Source organism: Leucopleurus acutus, assembly GCF_964270905.1.
Source record: "Leucopleurus acutus genome assembly, chromosome: 11".
NCBI classification, from domain to species: domain Eukaryota; kingdom Metazoa; phylum Chordata; class Mammalia; order Artiodactyla; family Delphinidae; genus Leucopleurus; species Leucopleurus acutus.
Window position 1 is genome coordinate 34,204,843 of NC_139152.1, and position 27,547 is coordinate 34,232,389.

Here is a 27,547-nt window from a genome sequence, read left to right on the forward strand (position 1 = left end):
TCACAGGCCCATGAAATGAAATGAAATGAAATGAAATGATGTAAATGTTCCTTAAAAACAAGTGGAAAACAGTTTAAAGCAACAACAGAATCAGATAAATGATAAAGAGACTTTGCAGTTCGGTTAAGCATTGTCAGTACCTACGCAAGACACAATGACAGACACTGGGATTTTTTAGTAATATCATTTACAATTATTACCATTATTATTAACTAAAAATTATGTTAAGTTCCTTACATCATTTATCACATTTAATCATCACCACAAAGCCCTATGGTTAGATGACCATAAATGGCATGGTGGGGATTTAAACTAAAATGTGATTCTGGACCAGTCGCACTACTCTCAAGGAAATTACAGTTCAGGGAAGGAGAGAGAAACAAAATAAAATATTTTCAATACACTGTGTAAACATAATCATCACACTTTGCACAGAATGCTTTAAGAGTAATTGAAAGGGCATTCATTCTGGCCTATGGATAAAGAAATGCTTCTTGAGAGAGATGATGCCTTGAGCAATCATAAAGAATAAGAAAGAAACTGTGGAGGATAAGAGAGTACAAAGCAGAGGAAATAATATAAACAAGACACTGTGGCCTAAAAAAGACCATGACCATGCCGTCTGACCATCCAACCTTGAAAGCAGACTTACTCTTTAACTCTGACAAATAGTTTAAAAAAAAAAAAAAACGCTGCTTTTAACTATTCAATTCTTAAGTCTATATATACTGCTTACCACTATTACACTACCAAAGTACTTTCTAGATGTAAAAACTTTTACTGGTAAGGCCCAAATGTTTATGTGACAGTACACATCAGCTTAACACACACACACACACACACACACACACACACACACGAAGGGAAGAGAAGAAACAGGCAGAGAGGGAGGGAGGAAAGGAGGGTAAGAGGGTGAAAATATCCCTGAAGCAATTTGTGGAAGTATTATTTTTTAGTAGAAAACACTTCTTATGTTCTGGTTTTGTCAGTCACCCACTAGAATCCACACATTTGACAATAGGGACTGTTATATATGGAAGTCTATTAATATATTACCATTCATGTATTTCACTGTTTCAGCTAATATTTTGAGGACTTACTGTATGCCAGGCACTGTGCCAAGTACTTTACAAGAATTATCTCATTTAATCCTCACAACACTTGGTTGTTATTATCATCTCCATTTTACAACTGAAAGAACTGAGGCTCAAAGTTAGTAACTTTCACAAGTTCACACAGCCAGTAAGTGGTGAGACTAATATATAAGCACAAATAGTTGAGCTCCAGAATCAAAACTCTTCACCACTATACTACATAATTGCAAGCAACTCATAAATATCGACATTCTTTTCTTTTTTCTGCTTTCCATTATCATGAGTACACATAAAAATTAAAAACAAATACACAGTGGAAAAATAAAACTAGATATATTTTCCTGCACTAAAAACATGTATAATGAAATCCTACATAACTGGAAGATGGCAAGACTACAATAAAAATGTAAATTACCAAGGAATATTACAGAAAAGTGCTGTGTGAATCAGAGACATTAAGTTTACGAAAAGTTGGCAACAAGGGAATACTGAGCAAAATTGATAACCACATTCATATAGATGATGAAATAGCCTTAAGTTTTATCAAAAAGTACAATTTGATGACATCATGAATTTAAAATATTTTTCATCTGTAAGTTGTATTGCTCATTACTCATCTAATCAATGATTATAGAGCCCTGGGCCTTATCAGCCTTGGTCTTAAAAAAGAAAGCAAAATGTCTAAGAAGATGGGTGAGAAAAAAGGAAAGGAACAGGGAAGAAGGGAGAAAGAAAAAAGGCTTTTCAAAGGGAAAAGCTTCAAATCTCCCCACCATTATACAAAACTCATTATTAGCTCTTCCCTTTGAAATGTGAGGCTAAGAATTAGTCACACAATTAATCCAGCCTGTGCTGAGCAGAATTTGAGTGGTAGAAGGCTAAATGGACGGAACAGGGCAATGATTCTCAAAAAAAAAAAGGTTTTAATAGCAAAACTCATTTAGGAAATAAAAATTAAGAGAAATCCTAACAAATAAAATGTATAAGAGCATAGATGATCTGGCTGAAGTGGAGTGTGGGAACACAAAGTCCCACTTGTTTGCTCCCATTGGCAGCCACTGAGATAATTTCAGGAGATCTCGGGGCTCCAAAGAGCACAATTCAAAACCTCTGGGCCCTTTTGAGGGAAGGACAGCTCTCTCTCCGCCAAGAAACCTGTTACTTGATTCTTACTGGCAAACCCATCTCCTCCTTACTCCCTTATTTCCTGCAACTTGCTCTCTCACAAGAGGCTTCCCAAAGCTGGCCCTGAAAGAACAGTACGGCTAAAGGAATGGATGGCTGTGCGTTCAAAGCTGTGCTAACATCTCTCTGGCCTGAGAGATGTTATGATGGTGGGCATTCTTATTTTCCTCCTTACACTTTAGTATCTTCAATGAACATGTAATACTTTTATCATCAGAAAAAGAGTTATTATCTTAAAGAAATAAATAATTCTATCCCCCATGCCCAGGTTACTTACGTTCACACTTGAAACTACTACTTTATTAAGATTTACCTAAAACAGGAAAGATTTTCTAGTAAATAAAGGAATGAGAACATTTTAGAAAGTAGGCTAGGAGACTCTGGGCCCTGGGTAGACAAAAAGTAAATAAAGAAAAGGATGGAGAAAGATGAAAAAACGACCAAAACAACTTTGCCTACTTTACAAATACACATAGAGCTCTACTTCCTGAGCAACTACTTCTCTGGCATTGAATATAATCTACTTGCTGCTGTTTTAGGTTGATCATTGCTAGTATATACTATAAAGGATGATATTGTGTAAAAGAACCCTGATCAGACTATAAAATATGTAAAGGTGAAGTGATTTAGCTCATGTCTAAAAACTGTCAGAGAACTGTACAAATTTTTTATCATACACACACATTCACATACACTCAAATTTGTAATTTGTTATACTATCAGGGATTCTTAGAATTTATATCACAAATAAAAGAGGGAAATAATATTTACTGGGATTTTTCTCCTAAGAAATACTATGATATCAAAGAAGTCAAGATATACAGCACAATAAACGTTATTGTAAAAGACATCAAAATGAAGTTTGACATTTTAACTTCAAAAATATTTCTTAAAATAGAGAAAACAACCGACTGTCATTTTGTTTTTCATTCACTATAGTGCTAGCCCAGATTTTAACATAAGTTCTTATATCAGTTGTAAGTAGTAGGTTTAATGTTAGAAGTTCTCAAGATGTACAGCACTAGATGCAGGTATAATGAAATTTACAAGAAGAAATCCTTAAGAAGTTACTTGCTACAAATTTGAATGCTACCACAGCAAGGTAATAAAAAGGACTTAGAAATCCAAACATTTGAATCTAGCACTAACCAACTATTGACCTTGAACAGGTCTTACTTGTCAAGAGGCTACTAAGCTAGAGCCATGAGTTCCAACAAATAGAAAAGACCTCACCCAGCAGATTGCTATGCATTACCTGGCAGTTCTCTAAGACTGCAGGACAGCAAGAATCCTCCAGAGTTGAAAATCCCAGAGGAAAGGGTTTGGAAACAATAGTGGCCTCAACAATTTCAAAAGTTTAAATAATAACATCTCTACCCCATACCCCTCAAGATCTTCCCCCTGAAAATTATCTTATCTCTACCACTAAGGTTTCAAGAAATAAAAAATAGCCTGTCTCAGAAAATGACTAAACACTTTGGAAGCTCTTAAAAGGTTCCTTCCAGCTCTAAAATTCTCAGTAATTCTGTAAATTTCCATAATAAACAACATTACAGAACAAAATGCCTACTGAATCTTTTTTTTTTCTTTTTTTTTTTTTTTGCGGTACGCGGGCCTCTCACTGTCGCGGCCTCTCCCGTCGCGGAGCACAGGCTCCGGACGTGCAGGCTCAGCGGCCATGGCTCACGGGCCGAGCCACTCAGCGGCTTGTGGTGTCCTCCCGGACCGGGGCACGAACCCGTGTCCCCTGCATCGGCAGGCGGACTCTCAACCACTGCGCCACCAGGGAAGCCCCCCTACTGAATCTTTTAAAACAGATGATTATCAACCACAGGTCATATATAACAAAAGGTAGAGATTTTGGCAATCATGAAAGCCAATAAACACTGTTAAGTGTTCAGTAAATATTTGTTAAATGAATAATTTAGTTTCAAAGTCACGATGACATAATAATATTTTACACACTTGTAAAACCACTAACATTACAAGTTATAAAAGATAATTATTTAAGGAAAATGTGTCTTTAAAAAAAAAAACACCTAAGGTTTCATTGAATGAAAACTTGATACCCCACAGAATGCTAATCTTTCTACCAAAGTATGTTGGCCAGATATCTAACCTTGAAGGAAAGAGGAATAAGCAAAGAAACCTAGAATAAGCGTGTGCAGAATTCTAGAATTTTGTTCACTTCTGATAATTTATTTCCAATAATTCACACATGTATATAGGAGGGTTCTTTTCCAAATAATGACTTAACCTGTATCAGAATTCCAACTTTTTCAAAGCTTATTTAAAAAAAATAATAACTTCTTTTCTAATACCTATATTCCTCTTTCAACAAAACTTTACTGAACACCTATTATTTCCCAGGCACTTGGTTAAACATCTTCGAAAAAGATAATGAAAAACTCATATTCCTCTTAAGAAGCTCATAATGAGAGTAAATGCGTACATCTAACAGAACCATAGTATGCTAAATGATAGAATAAAGGTAAGCGTCACAAATTGACTTTGAGGAACTAATTCCAGGAAGAGAATACAGCCATCCTCCTCTCTCACGCTAATTTGTCCCATTGAGAGAGAATACTCAGCTTCATAAGAAAGACAAAATCAACTCTGGGTTTATGAGGAAATGCTGAAGTTAGATAGAGGTCACAATCAGAGATATCAACAAAAAACACAAAGGAATGCAAGTCTGGGATGGGCTTAGGAGAATGTCACAGGGACTAGATATGTGAGCTGGATCTTGAAGAATAAGCAGTTAACGAGCAAGGCAAAATAACAAATTCTAGAAAGATATCAATGACTAATCTTTTTAGCTTGACTGAACAATTAGAAATAATAAAGAAGCACAAGATGAGGGAAAATTCTTTTTTCAACGTCTGCCTATTTCTATAGTTATATAGGTGTCTGCTAATTTGTACAACTGATTTATCTTTGAAAGTAACATGTTCATAGATAACATAATACTGTCTCAATCATAAGGTAAAAATTACTTCCATTTGAATTATAATTAAATTTAATTCATCCCATTAATTTTAAATTCAGTGTAGTTCAAACAAATGCAAAATCTGAATTATAAACTATTTTTCAATTAAACAATCTCAAATACTACAAATCTATGTTTAGTATATTTTAGTTTTTGATAGGCTCTTGACATCAACTATTTTAACTTTAAATATCATTTAACAGAGAACCCACAATTTAATCGAGTAATAAAATGTATTTCATAATATGCTGTACTCTTTCACGACTTCAGTAGTTTAGGAGAAATACTTCTCATTTTCAGCTATACTAAGTAAATTTCAGTAATCTAAATAACAAGACCTAAAGAAAATGTTGTGAGGTAATAAATACACAATTTTCCAAAGTTATACCTTAAAAATGCTAAGGTATTCATGTACAATGTCATCCTTGAAATAATGCTACAACATGAAACTTATATAATGTTATATGTCAATACAAAAAATGATAAAGCTAAAAATGTTCTAAAACTGAGATAAAAGTTTTATTTTCTCTTGTACACATACATGCTTTTGAGAATGTGTATAAGAATAAAATATGGTAAGATGTGCTAAGTTCTTTATGTTTTTATTTAATCTTCAAAATAATCAAATACTGTTATAAAAATACTATTCCCGTGTTTAAATACTCAGAATCACTCATCTCAGTTACTCATCTAACTGTAAAAATTGTGCTTTTAATCAAATAACACAGTATCAAAATATGAAGCAAAATTTTGAAAATAAAAATAATGCTGAATCAATAAATACCTACAAATTATGGACAAAATAATCTGGTAATATTGTTACAAATATAATCTCAAAAGTTATTGGAGGGCTTCCCTGGTGGTGCAGTGGTTGAGAGTCTGCCTGCCGATGCAGGGGACACGGGTTCGTGCCCCGGTCCGGGAAGATCCCACATGCCACGGAGCGGCTGGGCCCGTGAGCCATGGCCGCTGAGCCTGAGCATCCGGAGCCTGTGCTCCACAACGGAAGAGGCCACAGCAGTGAGAGGCCCAAGTACCGCAAAAAAAAAAAAAAAGGCTGCCAACATCAAATACTACCAAGGTGACATGGAAAGAAGACTGAGATTAGGTCCCTGAGTTTAACAACTAGGTCACTAGGTTATATCAGAGCTCTCACTCAACAAAGGATAAAGGAAAGGGAAAGAATGCCTGCCGAAGTAAACCTGCTGTATACAGAAACCAAAGATAATAAGACTCTATGCCAATAGTGTATAAACTTTTTGCTCTCAGGAACTCTTTATACTCTCAAAAGTTAAAAGAGCTTTTGTTTATCTAGGTCTTATCTAAATCAAGAAATAAATTACTATATCAAAAATAAAAACTGAGAAAAAACTTAAATATACATTATTTCATTTTTTAAAAATCATATTTTAATATAATATACTTTTATGAGAAAACCCTATATTTTCCAAAACAAAGATAACTTTGTGTGAAGAGTTGTAATTGTGTATTTTTAGCTTAGCGGTACTCAACTACCCAGCTTAAAAGAAGACATCTGGATTGTCATATCTCCTTCTGCATTCAATTTGTTGCAATGTGTTGTTTTGTTTCAAGAATATGAAGAAAATCTCGACTCCCACAACTATGTAGTTGAAAAAGGGAGGAGTATTTTAATAGGCTTTTCAGATAATTGTGGATATTCTTCTTTGATACTAAATAAAAGCACAACAAAGATCTGTTTCTCAAACGTTAGCTGCATGTGAAATCTGGAAGCACGTCAATGAAGTTTTCATAGTGTTCCCTTAAAATTCATTGGTTTATTTTATACTTTGAGTGGATTATCTATGCATGGTTTTGTAACATCATACATTGGTTACTGGGAAATACTGGTTTACTGAGTGATGCAAATTTTCCAAATGTTGACAAACCACATAATAAAATATCAGAAATTACATTCATTGACATAACCATCTGATCTCATCTTTAAACTACTAGGAAGCTCTTAAGCTCACTGTAGTGGTTACAAGCTTTCAAAAATTTTAATTTTCACTTGAAAGCTCAGTTTTTATCATTGGCAACAAATATTATCAATTGTTTTCTCCGAAGTGACAAACTTACTGTGTTCATTTTTGAGAAAACTGCTAAATATCCAAGTCTGAATAACCACAGTTTGCCAGGCATTCTCTCAAATAAAAATAACGTTCTATGAAAAAAGCTAGATCTGCTCAAAACTCAAACAACTACAAACAACTCCAACTGCTCTCCCGCGACTCACCCACACTAGTTTGGTTGCAGCAGGAGTGCTTTACTTGTACTTCCCAGTTCATCAGACAGAATATTAAAGAAGACACAAGACTTGCTAAAATTAGTCATTTTTACTGCTTCGTGAACAATATTCTTAAGTGAAACTAGCATTATTTTTACTGCATGTGCATGGTGGTGAAGATTACGATGAATATAGCAATGTGGTGCCACTGCTTTGATTTATGCTAAAGAGCCAGCAGTTTTACTCAGCACTGCCTCTGCACAACCTCCTCAAGTGTCAACACAGTGAAAAAGGCAAATAACATCTTAGTATGATTATGAACTCCCTAAAAGGTCCTCAGGGACCCTCAGGGTTCATCAGATCACACTTTGAAAGCCACTACTATCCAAACACTAATCACTTTCAAAATTTCTCTTAAACAATGAACCCATGTGACTACTCTAACCCAAGATGTAGAGAGAAAAACAAACCAACCAACCTCCTAGAATAAGGAGTCTCTGAACAACACCTGTGTGGTAGCTGGAAAGGCTCCTCAGGTAAGGGAGGCTCAGAACTCTGCATTCTGAAAAACAGACTGACTGAGATGGTCCGCAATTCTTTTCTCACATTCCCACACCAAGAGTCTAGGAGAATCTGTGCCAAGCCTCAAATTACAAGACAGAAAGCAAGTACGACAAGACAACAATGATACTGGAAAAGAGTTTTACCAGATGATAACTGTTTTAATTTTCTTCAAAATATGAATTTTATATTGTTTACTTCCATTTTATAGAAGCTGAAATAACTCATTCTTTTTAACAACAGTCAGATCCTAACCATAATACTTGTTCAATTATAAACACTATTTCTTTTAACAAGAAAATTTCACCTCTTCAGCTCATACATAAAGTTTTGCTAATACTACCTCATGTACAGAGTTGGTTACAATTCAAAGTGTTTCTGAATTCACAGCAAATCATAAAATTTTACAGAAGAAACAAACATCTATTTTGCCCACCACTGTATGTCTAGTACCTAGCTCAGCCCTCGTACAAAGTAAGACGTTCAATAAAAACTGCTGAATGTTGAAGTGGTTGAAATGAGACAAGAATTCACTGCCAGACTCCTAGTATAACACCTAGTACTCTTGCTAATATGTGAAATCTTTCTCATCGTTCTCTAACATAACATCTCTGAGAAACCTAAAGGGACTACTACAATTTATCCTGAGAAAATATAACATTACCTGTTATGCTTGAAATTACATTTGAAAGCTTGCTCTGGACTAGGTGTTTTATGGGTTCTCATTTAGATCACAGTTCAAAAACAAAACAAATAGCTCTAACATTTTCATTTTTAACTATCTGCGATCTGAATTAAGCATTAATTTCTATTCCTATATGAAGTGGCAATAAGATACTAGTCTAACTCAATACATTGATTGTACTACCCTCACACACACTATACTAAATATTTCTTTTTCTCTGATGATTCAGAATGGTTCTTGATTTCTTAAAGTTTCTTAGGTTTATATTTGAGACACTTACTGCGTTAAAAGAATTTCAAATATAAAGATGAAGGAAATTGTGTAGTACCTTTGAAAATAATTGTCACTGTAACTTTTTCATTTTTACATTTTTCCTGTCAGTTTGACATTTATCATTGATTCTTTCACAAAAGCACATTGTAGAAAACTTCAGTTTTGAACTATCTAGTTATTTAGATTCTAGATTTTAAAAAAGATTAGTGAAATTTAAACTAATTAAGGCCAGCAAGTACAAAATTAAAATTCAATCAGAGAAATGGCATACACTTAAAGAATATAATTTATCAATTTAGGAATTGAAGCTACTTCAAATCACATTTCATTTTGAAATACTGCTATCAATATAACCTCATTTCAATTCCATACAGTTATTCTGCAGAAGAACATGACCTACCAGGGATATTGCCAAAGGAAAAGGTCATCTGTTGCAATATAAAGGATTTGAATCAGATATCCTTTAAACAAAAAAGACTGTCAGAAAGACTTTAAAGGGAGGTCATGGGGCTTCCCTGGTGGCGCAGTGGTTGCAAGTCCGCCTGCCGATGCAGGGGACACGGGTTTGTGCCCCGGTCCGGGAAGATCCCACATGCCGCGGAGCGGCTAGGCCCGTGAGCCATGGCCGCTGAGCCTGCGCGTCCAGAGCCTGTGCTCCGCAACGGAGAGGCCACAGCAGTGAGTGGCCCGCGTACCACAAAAAAAAAAAAAAGAAAAGAAAAAAAGGGAGGTCATGGACTCCATCTTCTCTGGAGGTTTAAAAAGAAAAGATTTTTCAAATTTCTGGGATTGGCTTAGACTTGGCCTCACATTTGGTGACTAAGACAAAATCAGTTCAAAGGTGAGTCTGACCCAAGGGATTCGAGTCCTGTTTGTCAGTCACAAAAACAAGTAATTAGCAAACTGCATCCCTGGGCTCTGCAGCTATCCAGTCCCTGCTTTAGTAATTGCCAACCTTATTCTTGAAATTACCCTAACTGCTAATTAACATGTCAGTCGTAGAGAATTATTTCTTCTAACTACTGAAACTTTTGCTTCTCCAGTGTTATGTAGCCCTTTAATCCTGTTTTTCTAATATTACCAGAGAGACAAATATTTTGTGGTACAATCAATATCTGCCCTATTAACAGTGCCCTGTTCCATTGTTCTACCCAAACATGGATTCCACTCTGAATTTCAGAAACAACGGGAGAAAAATAACAGGTAACAGAGAAATTAGAGCTCTTAGGTTTAACTTAGGGCCAAAATCAAAAGAGAAGAGACAAATTCAGAGAGAGGAAGGAAGAAGCTGAGAGGGTCGTAGTGTAGAACACTTACTTTTAGGAACAGAGTGTCCCTTAGACTTCTGGTGAGTTGCCCAGAGCCTCTTCAGTTTCAATCCAAATGACAATGCTTCTCTGAGTCCTTCTCAAGTAATGTTTCCACCACTAAAAATTGGATCTATAAGAGCTCAGATGTACTGGTAAGAAATGTCAGGGGCCCCCATGTGGGCCTCAAGCCTCTTTTAAACTAGGCCCACTTCTCTGTCCTGGGCCAACTCCCCTGTGCACTATATTCCTTCTTCTTCCAGGTGCCAGGTATTCGGCCTGTTTCTTCTCTTCTGAGCTGCCACCACCTACTCTATTTCTCAGGGTTCCTCTAACCCCAAGACTGGCTGTGGAGTAGGACACCAGCTTCCCCCCTTCCTTGCTGTCCCTGCAAATAAACATACAGGCTCTTCTAGTTTCAGTATTTTTCTAGTGGCTACAAGAAAATAGAGAGGGAACAACAAAAAGCAACAATATCGCACCAGAGATTAAGATTATAAAAACTGTCTCCACATTAAAGTTCCTGCCTTTTCTGAAAATTGCTTATTGAGCGTTTTAAAAAGTACAAAGTACTAACATAGATATACAAATATAATCTAAGCCAAATCCAACCTTATATAGACTTAGAGATACAAAGATACTCTGCTTTTCAAAATACTTAAATCACGGGTCCAAAAATAGTTACCACATTCATTTTAGCAAATGGTACTTTTTTCTTTTTAGCATGTTCTGTTATATTCCCTTGAATTTAGCAGCTGTTTGAAAATTTGCTTTTTAAAGGACATGATTAAAATATTTAATATATTTTATCCAATGTAATGAGAATTAATATACGAAAAGCATATCGTGGTTTACAAAAAGACAGGTATGTCAAAAGCAGCTAGCTTCACTCAGCAAATCTTAAAATTTCAAGTTTTGACAACCATTTATGTGTTCACATTTAAAAATTTAATAAAATGCTGTAAATGGTGTTTAAAAATCTGGATATCTCATTTTTAGGAATCTAACTCCTACTGAATATATTTATTCCTCTAATGTTACTATTGTATAGCCCTTTTTAAAAACAACAGTATAATGCATTAGTATTCTCATGATAATCCAGTTTCTAACAGACTTTAATCAAGAGTATATGCCATCTAAATATTAGGCCATAAATCACAGTAACTAAGTGTTGGCAGATCAAGAATGCCAGACTTTGAATTTCCTGAATGATTTTCTTTATCCACTTAATACACTTAAGTGGTTTTTTAAAAGACTCTTATCATACTGTAAGCTTACAATAAAATAAAGACCGAAAATAAGCAGAGATCATTTTATCCCATTTGTATAGTCTAACAGATTGCCATCTAATCAAACTAAAGATATTCAGACACTTTCAGAAAAAAATGTGTCCCTGTGACTGGGCTCACCTCCAACTATTTATTTATACAATATTAGAGGACCTGGGATTAAAAACACTACACAAACCCCTGATCTGACCCTTCCAGACGTCTATGTTAAAAATAAAGGAAGCTTAATCTGTTGTGGATTCTATAATCAGATACTTTTTTGAGGAACGACATTAAATTACATCTTTCGCTCCTAAAGAGGATTTCATGGTTTTTCTTTGATTCCTGCACACTAACACAACAATGCAGCCAACGTTATTACATCCGGACTGTGTGGTGGGGAAGGGGTGGGGGGCGGGGGGGCATTACACCCAGCGACACGAATTAAATCGCAGTAGCTAATGCCTCCCTTAAACAATTTACTCTCTCTTGGCAGCAAAAAACGTTCCAGCCTCTTCAATTACCCCTCACCGCAAAGCATCGCTTGGGTCACAATCAATCTGACCCAGTTCCTATCGCGGCCACCACCTCAGGCTCGCCTCCGCCCGCCGGGTCTGCCAGTGTCACGGGAGGGGGCGGCGGCCGCAGGGGCGTCCTCGGCGCCGCGAGCCGGTGGGCAGGCGCCGCGCGGGGCAAGCCCGGGACTCACCGGGTGGAGGTGCCCTTCCGCACATCGCACATCATGCACTTGAAGGCCTCGGCGCTGTTCCGGAAGGTGCAGACGCTACAGTCCCAGTAACCCTCATCCGAGGACGGCTTCGGCTGCCGCTTCGGCCTGCAGGACACAACCCGGACACGACGCGGCGCGGGGTCACCAGCGGGCCGCGCCCGGGCCCCGCGGCCGCCCCCGCCTCGCCCCCCGCCCCAGTCCCGCCACCCCAGCCCTGCAGGCCCCCAGCGCGCCAGACTCCGGCTCGAAGGGGGAGGGGAGTCAGGAAGGCGGGGGCGTGAGCGCGGCCGCAGCAGCAGCAGCCGCCGCCGCCGTCCCCGCCACCGCCGCTCGGACACCCCGAGCTGCCGCTCCGGCCGCCGCCATCGCGACTCCATTGTGGGGCGGCCGGCGCCGGCCCCTCACGCGGCAGCGCTCGCGCAGCGGCGGCACCGCCCCCGTTTTCGCCCTGCTGCTCGGGCTGCGAGCGAGGCGGCCGCCTGAAGCCCGGCGCAAGGGCCCCGCCGCCTGCATAGTCCGGGCCCCGGGGCCCGGGCGCTGTTACCTGGTGGGGCTCTTCTTGTCTCCCATGGCTTGGCTACAAACGCACGCCGAGAGTCGCCGCCGCGGCCGCTCTATTTGTCAATAAGGAGGATAATAAGACGGGCGGAAGCGGGCGGGGGAGGAGGGAGGGGGCGGGGAAGGCCGCACCGCCGAGCTCCGGAGCCGCCGCCGGATCCCACGCAGCCTCCAGCTGTCGGGGAAACTCCTGCCTGGGCCACGTGACCCGCGCCCGCCAACCAGCGGCCGCGCCGGAGACTTCAAACGAGGCCAGCGCGGCCCAGCACTCGCGGCGAGTTCGCGGGCTGCCGCGTGGGGGTGGCCGCCGCAGCCTCAGGCGCGGTCACCGCCTCTCCGCCCGGTGCCGCCCGCTTCCTGTCGGCATCCTGGGAGCCCCTCCAGCGAGAGATGCTCTGTCATCCTGCGCGAAGCCTGGTCCAAGGCGGGGGCCGGCGTTCAGAGGTCAGCCCGACTCCGGAGCAGAGTGCGCGACTGCGGTCTCCAGGTAGAACCGCTTTCCGGGCCTGGGCGGTCCTTGGCGTCTCAGCCTCAGCTCGAAGGATACCCGGGGGCAGGCGGCAGCCACCAGTGAGCGCCATTGCTAGGTGCCTTAAGCCACTTGGTTTTGTGCACACAAATGCTCTACCAAGTAGGGATTGTCGCCCTTAATTTGGAGGAAACGAAACCGAGGCTCGAGAGGTTAGGTGACTTCCTCTGTATTACCTAATTAGAAAAGGATAAAGCCAGGAATCTAACCCTGGTTTAATTCCAAATGTGCTCTTCTCGCCTCCCAGGCCTCTACAGTAGCTGCTTTAAAAAGAAACAACAACAAAAAACACTCATAAAACCTTTTTTCTTCTTTGTAAATAACGAGATTGCATGTGCCCTGAACGTTGTTAAGAACACTTTCCTCCCAGGTCTCATTACCGTAGCGTACTGGATGCCCTCGTGTTGTACTGGACTCTGGCAACCCATCCAACTGGTCTCTGAAGCTCCAGCCCCACCTCCTCAATCTATTCAGTAATTCACAACCAGATTAATAATAAATGCAGGTAACATTATGTCACCACGCTGATCAAGAACTTTGCTAAGGCTCTGAGACTTCTTAGCCTAATGACACTTTTTACCACTATGTGCTGGCACTTTGTAAATCTCTTTACATAAATGCATGTTTTAAAGGGCTCAGAGTACTATGCAAATGTTCTCATCAACTAGCCTATTCCTACATTTGAAAGAAGGAATTTAGGGACCAGGTTAAATGTTTTCTTTAATGAACTGGCCAGGATTAGAGCTCAGATACGCCGTCAGTCTTTCACCAAGTCATGCTTGCTTTTTTTTTTAAATTGAAATATAGTTGATTCACAGTATTAGTTTCAGGTTACAGCATAGTGATTCAGTATTTTTACAGATTGTACTCCATTATAAATATAACAAGATAATGGTTATAATTCCCTGTGCTGTACAATATATCTTTGTTGCTTATCTACTTTATACATAGTAGTTTGTATCTATTAATCCCATACCCCTAATTTGTCTCTCCCTGCTTCCCTCTCGCCTTTGGTAGCAAGTTTGTTTTTTATATCTGTGAGTCTGTTTCTATTTTCAAGCCCTGCTTTCTGATTAACCAAATCAGGTTTGCAATCTACAGCCGTTTCTGAACTCATCGCACCATCTGTGTTTTTTGCAAGCATCGCTTCTTATGACTCAGACCTCAATTCAGAAACCCAGAAACCATGAGGAATATGATTGAGGAAAGCATACAGAGATCTAAGGCCTAGTCTTCAATCTCTCAGTAATGTAATGGTAAATTTAGGTAAGTCACTTCCTTTTTTCCATCTGTAAGATAAAGGAGTTAAAACTATTATCTCAATTCAGGTCTCTTCCAAGTCTAAGGTATTGTGATGTTTTTAAATTCCTCAGCTGGATGGATTATCAAGGAGATTAACAAAAATTGGCCTACTTGCAAAAGTGATGGCCACAAAGTATTTTTAAATCAAAAGAAAAGCAAATGGAGCACTCTAAAAATCCCCAACGTGCAAATCACCATTTCGCTAGAATATAACATCCACCATTATAAAGTAAGCTCCACCTCTGAATCATAAATTCAAGAAGGGCAGGAACTTTTATTCATTGTCTTCATCACTGCGTCTCCAGCCCCTAGAATAGTCTGACACATAGTAGGCAGTCAGTAAATATTCTCAGAATGAATACATTCACCTGTGTCACAATTCTACAGTGAGGTAATTTTTTTTCATACCAGGATTTACAGCCTGTTAAGCACATTCTTGGCAGTGGATCATCAATCACTGCTGAAATTTACAACTCTCCAAACTACTTTACAACTCTGCAATGTAGTCCCTGTAGAAGAACCAGAAACCCATTTTCTGCGAAATACCAAGGCACATGCCCTTGCACTGTACCCGCTGCCTCCCATTTATTGGTGCTTATCTTAGAAAAACCCCTTCCTGTACTAGGCTTCCATGGAGACAGAGATACAGGAGCTACTTCGCCTACTTCACCACAAAAATCACACCTTTTTCCTAAAGTGTTTCTTACCTGTCTGGAAGAGTGGCTGGCGGAGAAGAGAAAGATGCTTGTCACTAGATGGTGCAGGTTCTTACCCATTCATGTATCCTTTTAGTACACCAGAGTTCAGTACTTTAGACATGCAATTCACTAGGGTCACTTGTAAAATGGTACAGTTTAACAATAGTTTTTAACCATTTAACAATAAATTCTTGAAGTTTTCTAATGCTGTACCTTTTAAAAATTAAAATAATCCCTGGATTCCTTAGTGGTCCAGTGGTTAGGACTCTATGCTTCCACTGCAGGGTGCCAGGGTTCGATCCCTTGTCAGGGAACTAAGATTCCGCAAGCCACATGGCACAGCCAAAAAAAAAAAAAGAAATCCGTGGGCCATCAATATAATAATATTAACTTCCATTCTCTTATGCTTCCGAGAACGGTAGAGACTGGAGAAGTTACTGAAACGTGCATGGACTCCTGCACACAGGATTCTGTTCTCTGTGGAGGTGGATAAAAAAGATTGAGTGCACCTGTCTTATATCAAGAAACTGACCTTGGATCCCAGAGACCCCAGGCTGTTCTGATTAGTCCTGAGTTTATATCAACAAGGCAAGCATAACAACAGCAATAAAAACTGTGTATTAAAGTTTTATATATAGTTATTAGGCAAGAGGAGCTATTACCTGAAATGAGAAGTACCATCTTGTTTATCAACTGGAATTTGAGGGGAAAAATGGTATAAACGAGGCAGAAATAAGCTACAAACCTTCCCTGAAAGAACTCAAAATGAAGTACAACAATAGCAAGCTACAGTTGTAAAACCAATCACATTTTAAAAGGTTGATTGGTTTTTGTTTAGTCAGTTGGTGTTTTGTTTTTACAAAATGGAGATACCTTTATTGATGTTTGTTGGTCATAAAAATTATATGTTACCAGTTGTATTAGCTTCTGGGGTGCCAAAACAGAATGCCACAGACTGGGTGGCTTAAGCAACAGCAATTTATTTTCTAACAATTCTGGAGGCTGAAAGTCCAAGATCAAGGTGTCAGCAGAGTTGGTTTCTTCTGAGGGCTCTCTCCTTGGCTTACAGATGGCCGCCTTCTCTCTGTTTCTTCATCTGGTCTTTCCTCTGTATATGTGTCCTAACCTCATTTTCTTATAAGGACACCAGTCATATTGGAGTAGGGCCTAACCTAAGGACCTCATTTTATCTTAATTACCTCTTTGAAGACCCTGTCTCCAAATACAGTCACATTCTGGGGTACTAGGGGTTAGTGCTTCAACATGAATCGGGTGGGGGAACAGAATTCACCCCATTACACCAGTGAAAAAGTTCAACAAAGATTTTTTAAAATAAACATATCCAGCATATTCTTGTAACACTACTGATACAGATTCACAGTCCTCATCTGAAACCCTTAAAGGCTGGATATGTTTCATAAGTAACACATTTGGGATTTTTCAAAAGGCAGTATGGTCCAAAACTGTGTAATTACCTAACACTCCACGTGGGTTCTGAAATAGTGACCTATAATCAAATGCATTAATGTTTCTGCAAAACATAAATATTCACACTAAGTGGAAAAATAAAGTCTATAAGTTACTTCACATCAGTTCTACTCAGGTTTTACTGCTAAATTATTACAGATCAGGCAAAATGTGAAAGTGCTTTCAAGTTTCAGTGCTTTTAGATTACAGAATTGTGGACAAAGGATTGTGGATCTGTAAGAATTTGAGGATGAATTCAGATTGAAAAGGTGACCCAAAATTTCATTCCTAAATGCTCAGTGGTCCTGCCTTGATTTGGTTGCTGAAATTTGCATTAACTTTTACGTTTGGACATTGAACTACTAAGAGGTGCCCTCAAGAATGTTCTGGGTTGAAGACATGTCCTTCCTACCCTCACAGTATACCAGATACCCAGTTTTCCCTTTGTAATCAGGATCAATCTCTCCATCCAAAAAAAGCTGATCCGCTGGCTCAGTAGCATGAGGAGCAGTAAATGCCCAACTGGCAGTTTCATCTTCCAATCCAGTAGAAGAACCATGTTGTGGCCCCTTTTTGAAGCATTCTTTTTTTTTTTTTTTTTTTTGCTGTACGTGGGCCTCTCACTGTTGTGGCCTCTCCCGTTGCGGAGCACAGGCTCTGGACGCACAGGCTTGGCGGCCATGGCTCACGGGCCCAGCCGCTCCACGGCTTGTGGGATCTTCCCAGACCAGGGCCCGAACCCGTGTCTCCTGCATCGGCAGGCAGACTCTCAACCACTGTGCCACCAGGGAAGCCCTGGAAGCATTCTTAACCCAGGAATCAAGATCTCCAGATCAGTAGTTTGATGTTAGGAGGATGGAAAGCAAAAATTTTGCAATCAGGTTTTTACGTATAATAGTGAGAAGAGCCACTCCCACTTTCATCTTTTTATTCCCGTGTTTAGTCTGGCTATGGGAGAGACACACGACACACTGGGCTCTGATTCAAAGCATATATTGCATTTTAAGATGTAAGATGTGGATGATGTAAAATGTGAAACCACATTCTTTCTGGATGTTGTCTTTAAACTGACTGAATCTTGAGTAATCCACTCCACTGTTCTATCTGGCCAGGCCCTTAATCAGAAGCAGTGTTGTACAGAATAGAATGAAAATGAATACGGCATTTTGTGAGTCCATGGACGGTGGTGCCAGCAGAAGCATTATAGGCAGGGAGGGCAAATCTATATCATATATATATAAATATATAATATATATATATATATATATATATATATATATATTCCAGTGAAAAGATCTCTGTCATCTTCCACGAGGGAAGTAGTCCAATATAATTAACCAATCAGCAGGTAGCTGGTTTGTCCTTCCAATGAAGGGTGTCAAACAGAAGACCCAGTGTTGGTCTGTGCTGTTGATTAGTTAGGCACTCAGCAGTGACAATGTAACAAGGCTACAAGGTCAGCCTTGGTGAGCAGATAATATTGCTGTGCCCATGCAGAGCCTCCATTTCAGCCACATGGCCACTTTGCACATGGGTCCATTGAGAAAGCACTAGGGTGGCTGAGGACAGTGGCTTACAGACATCAAGAGAGCATCATTTTGTCCACCTGATTATTGAAAGCCTCCTCTTCAAGTGATGCCCTTTGGTAAGAATTTGCATGGAACATAAATATCTTCATATACCCTGTGCCTGTTCTGAGAGGTCTATCCATATACCTCTTCCCGACCTTCTTGTATCAATTTTCCAACCTTGTCCTCTCCAAGTCCCTGACAGTCCAATCTAAATGTTAGCAAGTGCTCACGAATCACTGAAGATCCATACTTCTGATCGTGTTTCAGTCCAGAGGAGGTGGACAGTCCAATGTGTTGCTCTCGATTATGCTCGTTAAGAGAATTTCCCTCCACTACTGCCCTCTAGGGCCACCTCTCCATTGGAACTGTAATGATAACAACCATCCAGCTTGATGCCAGTATATCATGAAGAACCATTTGTAAACCAGTCCTGGGTTTTTCACCTTCCTCCTCAATAAACCAGTTATAAGAATCTCCCATAAGGCTGTAAATATAGATTGAAGGAGAGGAAGAGTCACTGTTGAAGGACACTTCATGCAATTACTTGTGTCTTCCATCTTTGCTCAAATCCAATATCATATACAATTTCCACTCGATGATAGATTGCTGCCAAGCACAATCAGCCTTATCATTTGATGGTCCAAATAGCACTCATTTCATAAAAGGAAGCTCAGTTATTGTGGTCACTTGATGTCCCATGGTTAGGCATTCAGTCTCTACCCAGGGCTAAATAGCAAGACTGGAGCTCTTCCTAAAAAGGAGAATAATTATCTAAAAAGGGAACATGGTTTTTCTCCAAAGCCCTAGCGGTCTGCACTGTGATTTCCCTTTGGTGCAAAGGATATCTGCTTACTACACAATGGAGTGAATATTTTATATGTACAGCTATTTGAGTATTAAATAGCACCATTCTTATAGATTTTTTTTCTTGTAAAAAATTTTTCTTGGGGACTTCCCTGGCAGTCCAGTGGTTAGGACTCTGCGCTTCCATTGCAGGGCGCATGGGTTAGATCCCTGGCCAGGGATCCTGCAAGCTGCACAGCGCAGCCCAAAAAAAAAGTCTTTTTGTTAAAAGTGTTTTCTTTGAACTTACGGTTACCGAGGGGAAGGATGGGGGAAAGGGATAGTTAGGGAGTCTAGAATCGACATGTACAGATTGCTATATTTAAAGTGGATAACCAACAAGAACCTACTGTATAGCACAGGGAACTCTGCTCAATGTTATGTGGCAGCCTGGATGGGAGGGGAGTTTGGGGGAGAACTGGATACATGTATATGTATGGCTGAGTCACTTTGCTGTGCACCTGAAACTATCACAACATTGTTAATCGGCTATGTTCCAATATAAAATAAAAAGTTTTTTAAAATGTGTTCTTTAATCTGCTGGTCTTCAGTATTTTGTTTTGGTTTCATTCTCATTATTTATGTTCATTTTTCCTTATGTTTTCCTTCTTTTGTTTTCTACAGATACTGCCTTTTCAATTGCTCGTTTCCAAGTTTTTCTCCTTTATTTTAGTTTTCTATTTGACACACTTTCTTCTCCTTAGGTTTCCTGTTCTTTCCCAACTCCACTTTTATCTCTGTATTTTCTTATTAATTCTGTTTCATTTCTACTAGTTCTTATTAGCTCCATTTTAAGTTTTTAACACATGCCCCGGGATAAGTTTTTTATATTTATCCTTATAGATCTTACAGATATTCAATGGCAAAATTTACAGTCTATGAGAATATTTAATGTAGTATGGTGGGATTAGCTGTTGAGAAGGTCATAACTTTGATATTCCTAGCAATCAGAGTGTTCAAAACTGAAATAGTCTTTGTTAACTGCAGTCATACTGCATCACTAACTCTGTTGGGTGCCTTCACACATCTGCATCTTTAATATGAGAGGAGTGCAAGGAAAGCAACTCCATGTGCATATCCTATAACCAAGTAAGTTAATGGTGTTGTATTTATTATAAAAAGGAGCATGTTAATAGACTCCACAGTTGTAAAGATTTCATCCTCAATCATATATTAAGTAATCTGTTAGACTTCCAATACAAAATATAAATACTATAGCTACACTTAGAACCCCTAGTAAAGTCAAATATATTTTAAACATTTTTATATTAACATGTTTGACCCAGAAAAGTCTACTGTAACATCTGAAAATTTTATTAAGCGCCCCAAATCTTTCTGCCAATAGCACAAACACAACTGCAATGTCAAATTTCTCACTAGTGAAAGTAATATTTCCCTTAGACATAATCTTGGAGACAGATGTTTAAGGAGAAACTTCAATCTGTTGTCATATATCTTCATATGAAAGTGATTGAACTAGCATCGGTTTTTGCAGTAATATAAATAAAACTCCAGCAATTCCTACAAGGATTTCTTGCAGCAAACACACTGCCATTTAAACAGTACATTTCATTAGTATATTCTCAAAAGTATATACTTAAGTAACATATTTTACATGTTATTTATTGCTTCATATTTCTCAGATTAAATATATTTTTAAATTTTAATATGAATAAATTTTGACAATAAGCAAAACAAAACTGTTTGCTTAACCAGTGGTTAAGGGCATTATCCATAGGCAGTTTGCTTGAATTCAAATTCTGGCTCTGAAACTTACTAGCTGTGTTACCTTGGGCAAATTACCTAACCTGTCCCTCAGCTTTCACATCTATGAAATGGAGCTAATAATATTAGGTATTTATAGGATTATTATGCAGGTTAAACAAGTCGATATATGTAAAGCCCTTAGAAAGGATGCAGTTTTTCTGAGGTAACAACAGAATGGCTAGAGCCAGACTAACAGTTGCTAATCGCAGCTGTACAATTTACTACTGCCTGGTTAACATTGGACAAGTTATTAAACTTTTTAAACTGTACCTCAGTTTCCTCATCTATAAAATGGGAATGATACTAATACTTGCCTCGTAGAATTATTGTGGGTTGATATACATAAAGTACTATGGTTAGTACACAGTAAACTATGTAAACATTTCTTTTTACCAGCAGCTGAATGCCAGTGAGGGTTGAAAGCCCTAAAAACTTAGTGGAACTTTTAGGCAGCCCATCCTCCCTGGACCCACTGATGCTCCTATGTGGTAGCCAGGCCAAACACAGGGATTTCTTCTGCTCAGGGTTCCCTGTGCACTTCAGACAACTAGAAGTTTACAGATAATAAAAATTATTTATCTTTTAGATGAAGATAAGGAGAGAGGTATATAATCAGCTGAAGGTTGTAACGTATTTGAGTTGGCTCTGGTTTTCCTACTCTGGAACTGTTTTTAATCTAGTTGTTTTTTGGTATGTAAATATATGTCAAATGATTTATCATTAAGCTTCTCTGGTCCTCAATTTTCTTACTTGTAAAATGAGAGGATTGTACTAAAAAATCTCTCATGTCCCTTCCAGGTATAAAATTCTAAAATTCTAGCATTCTATCCACATAGTGTGGTCTGAGAGAGAGATGGAATCTCAGTTGCTGTTTGAATCAAGTCCGCAGCTCAAATACCACGCACTGTTGGTAGCAGCTGCCTAAACTGTAGGTCTCTACAAATCCTATAATTTCTTGTTATTATGGAGAAAAAGTACCAAAGTTAATTAGAATGTTTATAATGTATGTATTTCCATGACTAAATTGCCATAGAACTCTTGAACTACTTTGGAATAACAGAATTTTATAGGTTTGAAAGTTTCTAAAATCCTTAAAATTCCAACCTAAGTTTTAAGTTTAAATGAGGAGATATACATATATATATATATATGCACACACATATATATTCTTCACACAGTTAATACACTTTACAAACACTAGATGTGATTTTTTAAAAATAATTTTATTTATTTATTTTTGGCTGTGTTGGGTCTTCGTTGCTGCGTGGGCTTTCTCTAGTTGCGGCGAGCAGGGGCTGCTCTTCGTTGTGATGCGTGGGCTTCTCATTGCGGTGGCTTCTCTTGTTGTGGAGCACGTGCTCTAGGTGCACAGGCTTCAGTAGTTGCAGCACACAAGCTCAGTAGTTTTGGCTCACGGCCTCTAGAGCGTAGGCTCAGTAGTTGTGGCGCATGGGCTTAGTTGCTCCGTGGCAGGTGGGATCTTCCCGCAGCAGAGCTTGAACCTGTGTCCCCTACATTGGCAGGCAGATTCTTAACCCCTGTGCCACCAGGGAAGTCCCTAGATGTGATCACTTAAAAAATCAATCTTAACTTATTTTAACAAAAGAACTTTATAACAGTTTATGGAGATAGAAACCTCTGGTTATTTAAGAAGCATATAGAAGTCCTTCATTCTAAACTGACATCAAAGCATTTCTATGTGGTAAGATGTCCAAGTAAGATTTCATGTATATGAAGTCATACCAGTTGCTAGGAGGATAAGCAGCTTTACTTTGATGGTTTTGAGTTTCCACATTTGCTTTCAGCTCCTCTGCTAGTGGCACATACTGCACCTCCCCCCACCCCCAGATAAATTTCTCTGGTGTTTTTAATAGCAAGGCATTTTTTCCACTGCCTTTTAGTTTTATCAGATAGCAGAATAACTAATCTGTTGGCAAAATTTGTTCATATATTATTATGGCTCTTCGTATGTCATATAGTGGTTAATTCTATAGTATTCTTTAAAATATGGTTTGGGTTTATCGTTGCAGTAGTATAGTGATCCACTTACCAATGCATATTTGAAAGACAACTTTTGGTGCAGAATCACCTTGTCTTTATCACACCTGGCAAAATGTTTACATTAGCACATCTCCTCACATACTGTGCAGTATCTGTGTTGATATTTTTCATGTTTCTTGATCATATACTCATTGTTTCACTAATCACCTCAATTGATCTACAGGATTATTTTTTTCCTTCAAGCTTTATTGAGACATAATTGACATACAGCACTGTATAAGTTTAAGGTGTACAGCAAAATGATTTGACTTACATACATCACAAAATGATTACTGCAATAAGTTTAGTGAACATCCATCATATCATAGAGATACAAAATTAAAGAAATAGAAAAAAATGTTTTCCTTGTGATGAGAACTCTTAAGATTTACTCTCTTCACAACTTTCATGTAAATGTACAGCAGTGTTAATTGTATTTACCATGTTGTACATTACAGCCTTAGTACTTATTTATTCTGTAACTGGATGTTTATACCTTTTGACTGCCTTCATCCAGTTGTGCCTCCCCCATCCCTCCAACCTCTGGTAAACACAAATCTGATCTTTTTTCCTATAAGTTTGTTTGTTTGCTTGTTTGTTTTAGAAGTATAATTGACCTATAACACTATATTAGTTCCTGGCATACAACATAGTGATTTGATATTTCTATACATTTCAAAATTATCAACATGATAAGTCTAGTTACCACCTATCACCATACAAAAATATTACATAATTACTCACTGTATTCCCCACACTGTACATTTCATAGCTGTACATTTTATTTATTTTATAACTGGAAGTTTGTATCCCTCAATCTCTCTTACCTATTTCTCTCCTCCTTCCACTGCCCTCCTCTCTGGCAACCACCTGTTTGTTCTCTATATCTGTGAGTTTGTTTCTATTTAGTTATGTTTGTTCATCCATTTACTTTGTTTTTTAGGTCCCACATATAAGTGAAATCATACAGTATCTGTCTTTCTCTGTCTGACTTATTTCACTTAGGATAATACCCTCCAGGTCCATCCATGTTGTCACAAGTGGCAAGGCTTCTTTTTATGGCTGAGTAATATTCCACTGTATATATATGTGTGTGTGTATATATATCACATTTTTTATCCATTCCTCAGTTGGCGGGCACTTAGTTTGCTTCTGTATCTTGGCTATTGTAAATAATGTTGCTATGAATACTGGGGTGCATGTGTTTTTTTGAATTAGTGTTTTTGTTTTTTCTGAGTAAATACCCAGACATGGAATTGCTGGATCATATGGTAGTTCTATTTTTAATCTTTTGAGGGATATCCTTACTGTTTTTCATAGTGGCTACATCAATTTACATTCCCACCAACAGTGGACAAGGATTCCCTTTTCTCCACATCCTTGCTAACACTTGTTATTTGTTGTCTTTTTGATAGTAGCCATTCTGACAGGTGTGAGGTGATATTTGTGTTTTTTTTTTTTTTTTTTTTCTGTACGCGGGCCTCTCACTGTTGTGACCTCTCCCGTTGTGGAGCACAGGCTCAGCAGCCATGGCTCACGGGCCCAGCTGCTCCGCGACATGTGGGATCTTCCCGGACCGGGGCATGAACCCGCGTCTCCTGCATCGGCAGGCAGACCCTCAACCACTGCGCCACCAGGGAAGCCCGATATTTGTGGTTTTGATTTGCATTTCCCTGATGGTGAGTGATGTTGAGCATCTTTTCATGTGTCTGTTCACCATCCATATGTCTTCTCTGGAAAAATGTTTATTCATGTACTCTGACCATTTTTTAACTGGGTTGGTTTTTTTGATGTGGAGTTGTATGAGTTCTTTGTATCTTTTGGACATTAACCCTTTATCAAATATATCATTTGCAAATATCTTCTCCCATTCAATAGGCAGCCTTTCTCTTCTGCTGACAGTTTCCTTCACTGTGTGAAAGCTTTTTAGTTTGATGTAGTCCCATTTGTTTATTTTGCTTCTGTTTCCCTCGCCTGAGAAGGTATATCCAAAACATATTGCTAAGACCAATGTCAAAGATCATACTGCTTATGTTTCCTTCTAGAAGTTTTATGGTTTCAGGTCTTACATTTAAGTCTCTAATCCATTTTGAGTTGATTTTTGTGTACGGTGTGAGAAAGCATTCCAGACTGATTCTTTTGCATGTAGCTCTCCAGTTTTCCCAACACTGTTTATTAGAGAGGCTGTCTTTTCTCCATTGTATATTCTTGCTCCTTTGTTGTAGATTAATTGCCCATATAAGTGTGGGTTCATTTCTGGGCCTACTGTTCTGTTCCATTGATCTGTGTGTGTGTTTTTGTCCCAGTACCATACTGTTATGATTACTGGGGCTTTATAGTATATTTTGGGATCAGGAAGCATAACGTCTCCAGCTTTTTCTTCCTCAAGGTTGTTTTGGCTATTTGGAGTCTTTTGTGTTTCTGTACAAATTTTAGATTTATTTGTTTTAGTTCTGCAGTATATCTTCCCATCTGTTTGTGTCATCTTCAGTTTCCTTCATCAGCTTCTGATAGTTTTCTGAGTACAGGTCTTTTACCTCCATAGATAGATTTATTCCTAGGTATTTTATTCTTTTTGATGTGATTGTAAATGGCATTGTTTTCTTAATTTCTCTTTCTGATAGTTCATTGTCAGTGTATAGAAATACAACAAATTTCTGTATATTGATTTTGTATACTGAAACTTTACCAAATTCCTTGAGGAGTTCCAGCAGTTTTTGATGGCATCTTTGGAATTTTCTATGTGTAGTATCTTTTCAAACAGTGACAGTTTTACTTCTTCCTTTCCAATTAGGATTCCTTTTATTTTTCTTGTCTGATTGTTGTGGCTAGGACTTCCAAAGCTACGTTGAATAAAAGTGGTGAGAGTAGGCATCCTTGTCTTGTTCCTGGTCTTAGAGGAAATGCTTTCAGCTTTTCACCATTAAGCATGATGTCAGCTGAGGGTTTGCCATATATGGCCTTTATTATGTTGAAGTATATTCCCACTTTGTTGAGAATTTTTATCATAAATGGATGTTGAATTATGTCAAATGCTTTTTCCAGATCTATTGAGATGATCATATACTTTTTATTCTTCAACTTGTTAATCACACTGATTTGTATATCACACAATTTGTATACCACACTGATTGATTTGCAGATATTGATCCATCCTTGCAACCCTGGGATAAATCCCACTTGATCACAGTATATGATTCTTTTAAGTATTGTTGAATTTAGTTTGCTAATATTTTGTTGAGGGTTTTTACATTTATGTTCATCAGTGATATTGGCCTATAATTTTCTTTTTTTGTGTTATCTCTGTCTGGTTTTGGTATCAGGGTGATGCTGTACTCGTAGAATGAGTTTGGAAGTATTTCTTTCTCTGCAAGTTTCTGGAATACCTTGAGAAAGATAAGTATTAACTCTTCTCTACTGTTTTTGACATTATATTTTACACCTTTTTGTAACTCTTAACTATTTATTGTGGATATAGATGATTTTACTACTTTTGTCTTTTTACCTTCCTTCTAGCTTTATACATGGCTGATCTACTACCTTCACTGTATATTTGCCTTTACCAGTGAGATTTTTCCTTTCCTAATTTTCATATTCTAGTTGTGGTCTTTTATTTTCTGCTTAGAGAAGTCTCTTTCTCATAAAGCCAGATTTGTGGTGCTGAACTCTTTTAGCTTTTGCTTGTTTGTAAAACTTTTCATCTCTCCTTCAAATCTGAATGATAACCTTGCTAGGTAGAGTATTCTTGGTTGTAGATTTTTCCCGTTCATCACTTTAAATATATTATGCCACTCCTTTCTGGCCTGCCGAGTTTTTGCTGGAAAGTCAGCTGATAGCTGTATGGGAGTTTTCTCGTGCATAGCTTGTTGCTTTTCCCTTGCTGTTTTTAAATTTATTTATTTTATTTATTTATTTTTGGCTGCACTGGGTCTTCGTTGCTGCACGCGGGCTTTCTCTAGTTGTGGCAAGCGGGGGCTACTCCATTGTGGTGTGCGGGCTTCTCATCGTCGTGGCTTCTCTTGTTGCGGAAGAATGGCTCTAGGCATGTGGACTTCAGTAGTTGTGGCTCGCGGGCTCAGTAGTTGCGGCACACGGGCTCTAGAGTGCAGGCTTAGTAGCTGTGGTGCACAGGTTTAGTTGTTCCATGGCATGTGGGATCTTCCCAGGCCAGAGCTTGAACCTGTGTCCGCTGCATTGGCAGGCAGATTCTTAACCACTGCACCACCAGGGAAGTCCAACCCTTGCTGTTTTTAACATGCTTTCTTTATTTTTCATTTTTGCCATTTTAATTACAACGTGTCTTGGTGTGGTCCTCTATAGGTGGATCCTCTTTGGGACTCTCGGTGCTTCCTGGACCTGGATATCTGTTACCTTTCCTGGGTTAGAGAATTTTTCAGCTATTATGTCTTCAGATATGTTCTCTACTGCTTTCTCC

The 27,547-nt window shown here is 38.7% G+C and overlaps 1 protein-coding gene across 5 annotated transcripts in view; it reads right to left on the bottom strand.

Annotated features, from left to right (window-relative positions):
* Nucleotides 1-12,966, bottom strand: part of YAF2 (YY1 associated factor 2) — a 65,210-nt gene extending 52,244 nt beyond the window's left edge. For 2 of the 5 annotated variants that reach the window (XM_082849666.1, XM_082849664.1), the window contains exons 1-2: nt 12,882-12,966; nt 12,317-12,442 (exon numbers count right to left, since the gene is read on the bottom strand). In XM_082849666.1, the coding sequence (XP_082705792.1) occupies nt 12,317-12,442; nt 12,882-12,907 (152 nt within the window). In that variant the 5' untranslated portion in view covers nt 12,908-12,966. Of the gene's footprint in view, nt 1-9,461; nt 10,728-12,316; nt 12,495-12,881 lie in introns of those variants that run through there. The other 3 variants (XM_082849668.1, XM_082849667.1, XM_082849665.1) reach the window with 3 other exon arrangements.
* Between the last annotated feature and the right edge of the window lie 14,581 nt (nt 12,967-27,547).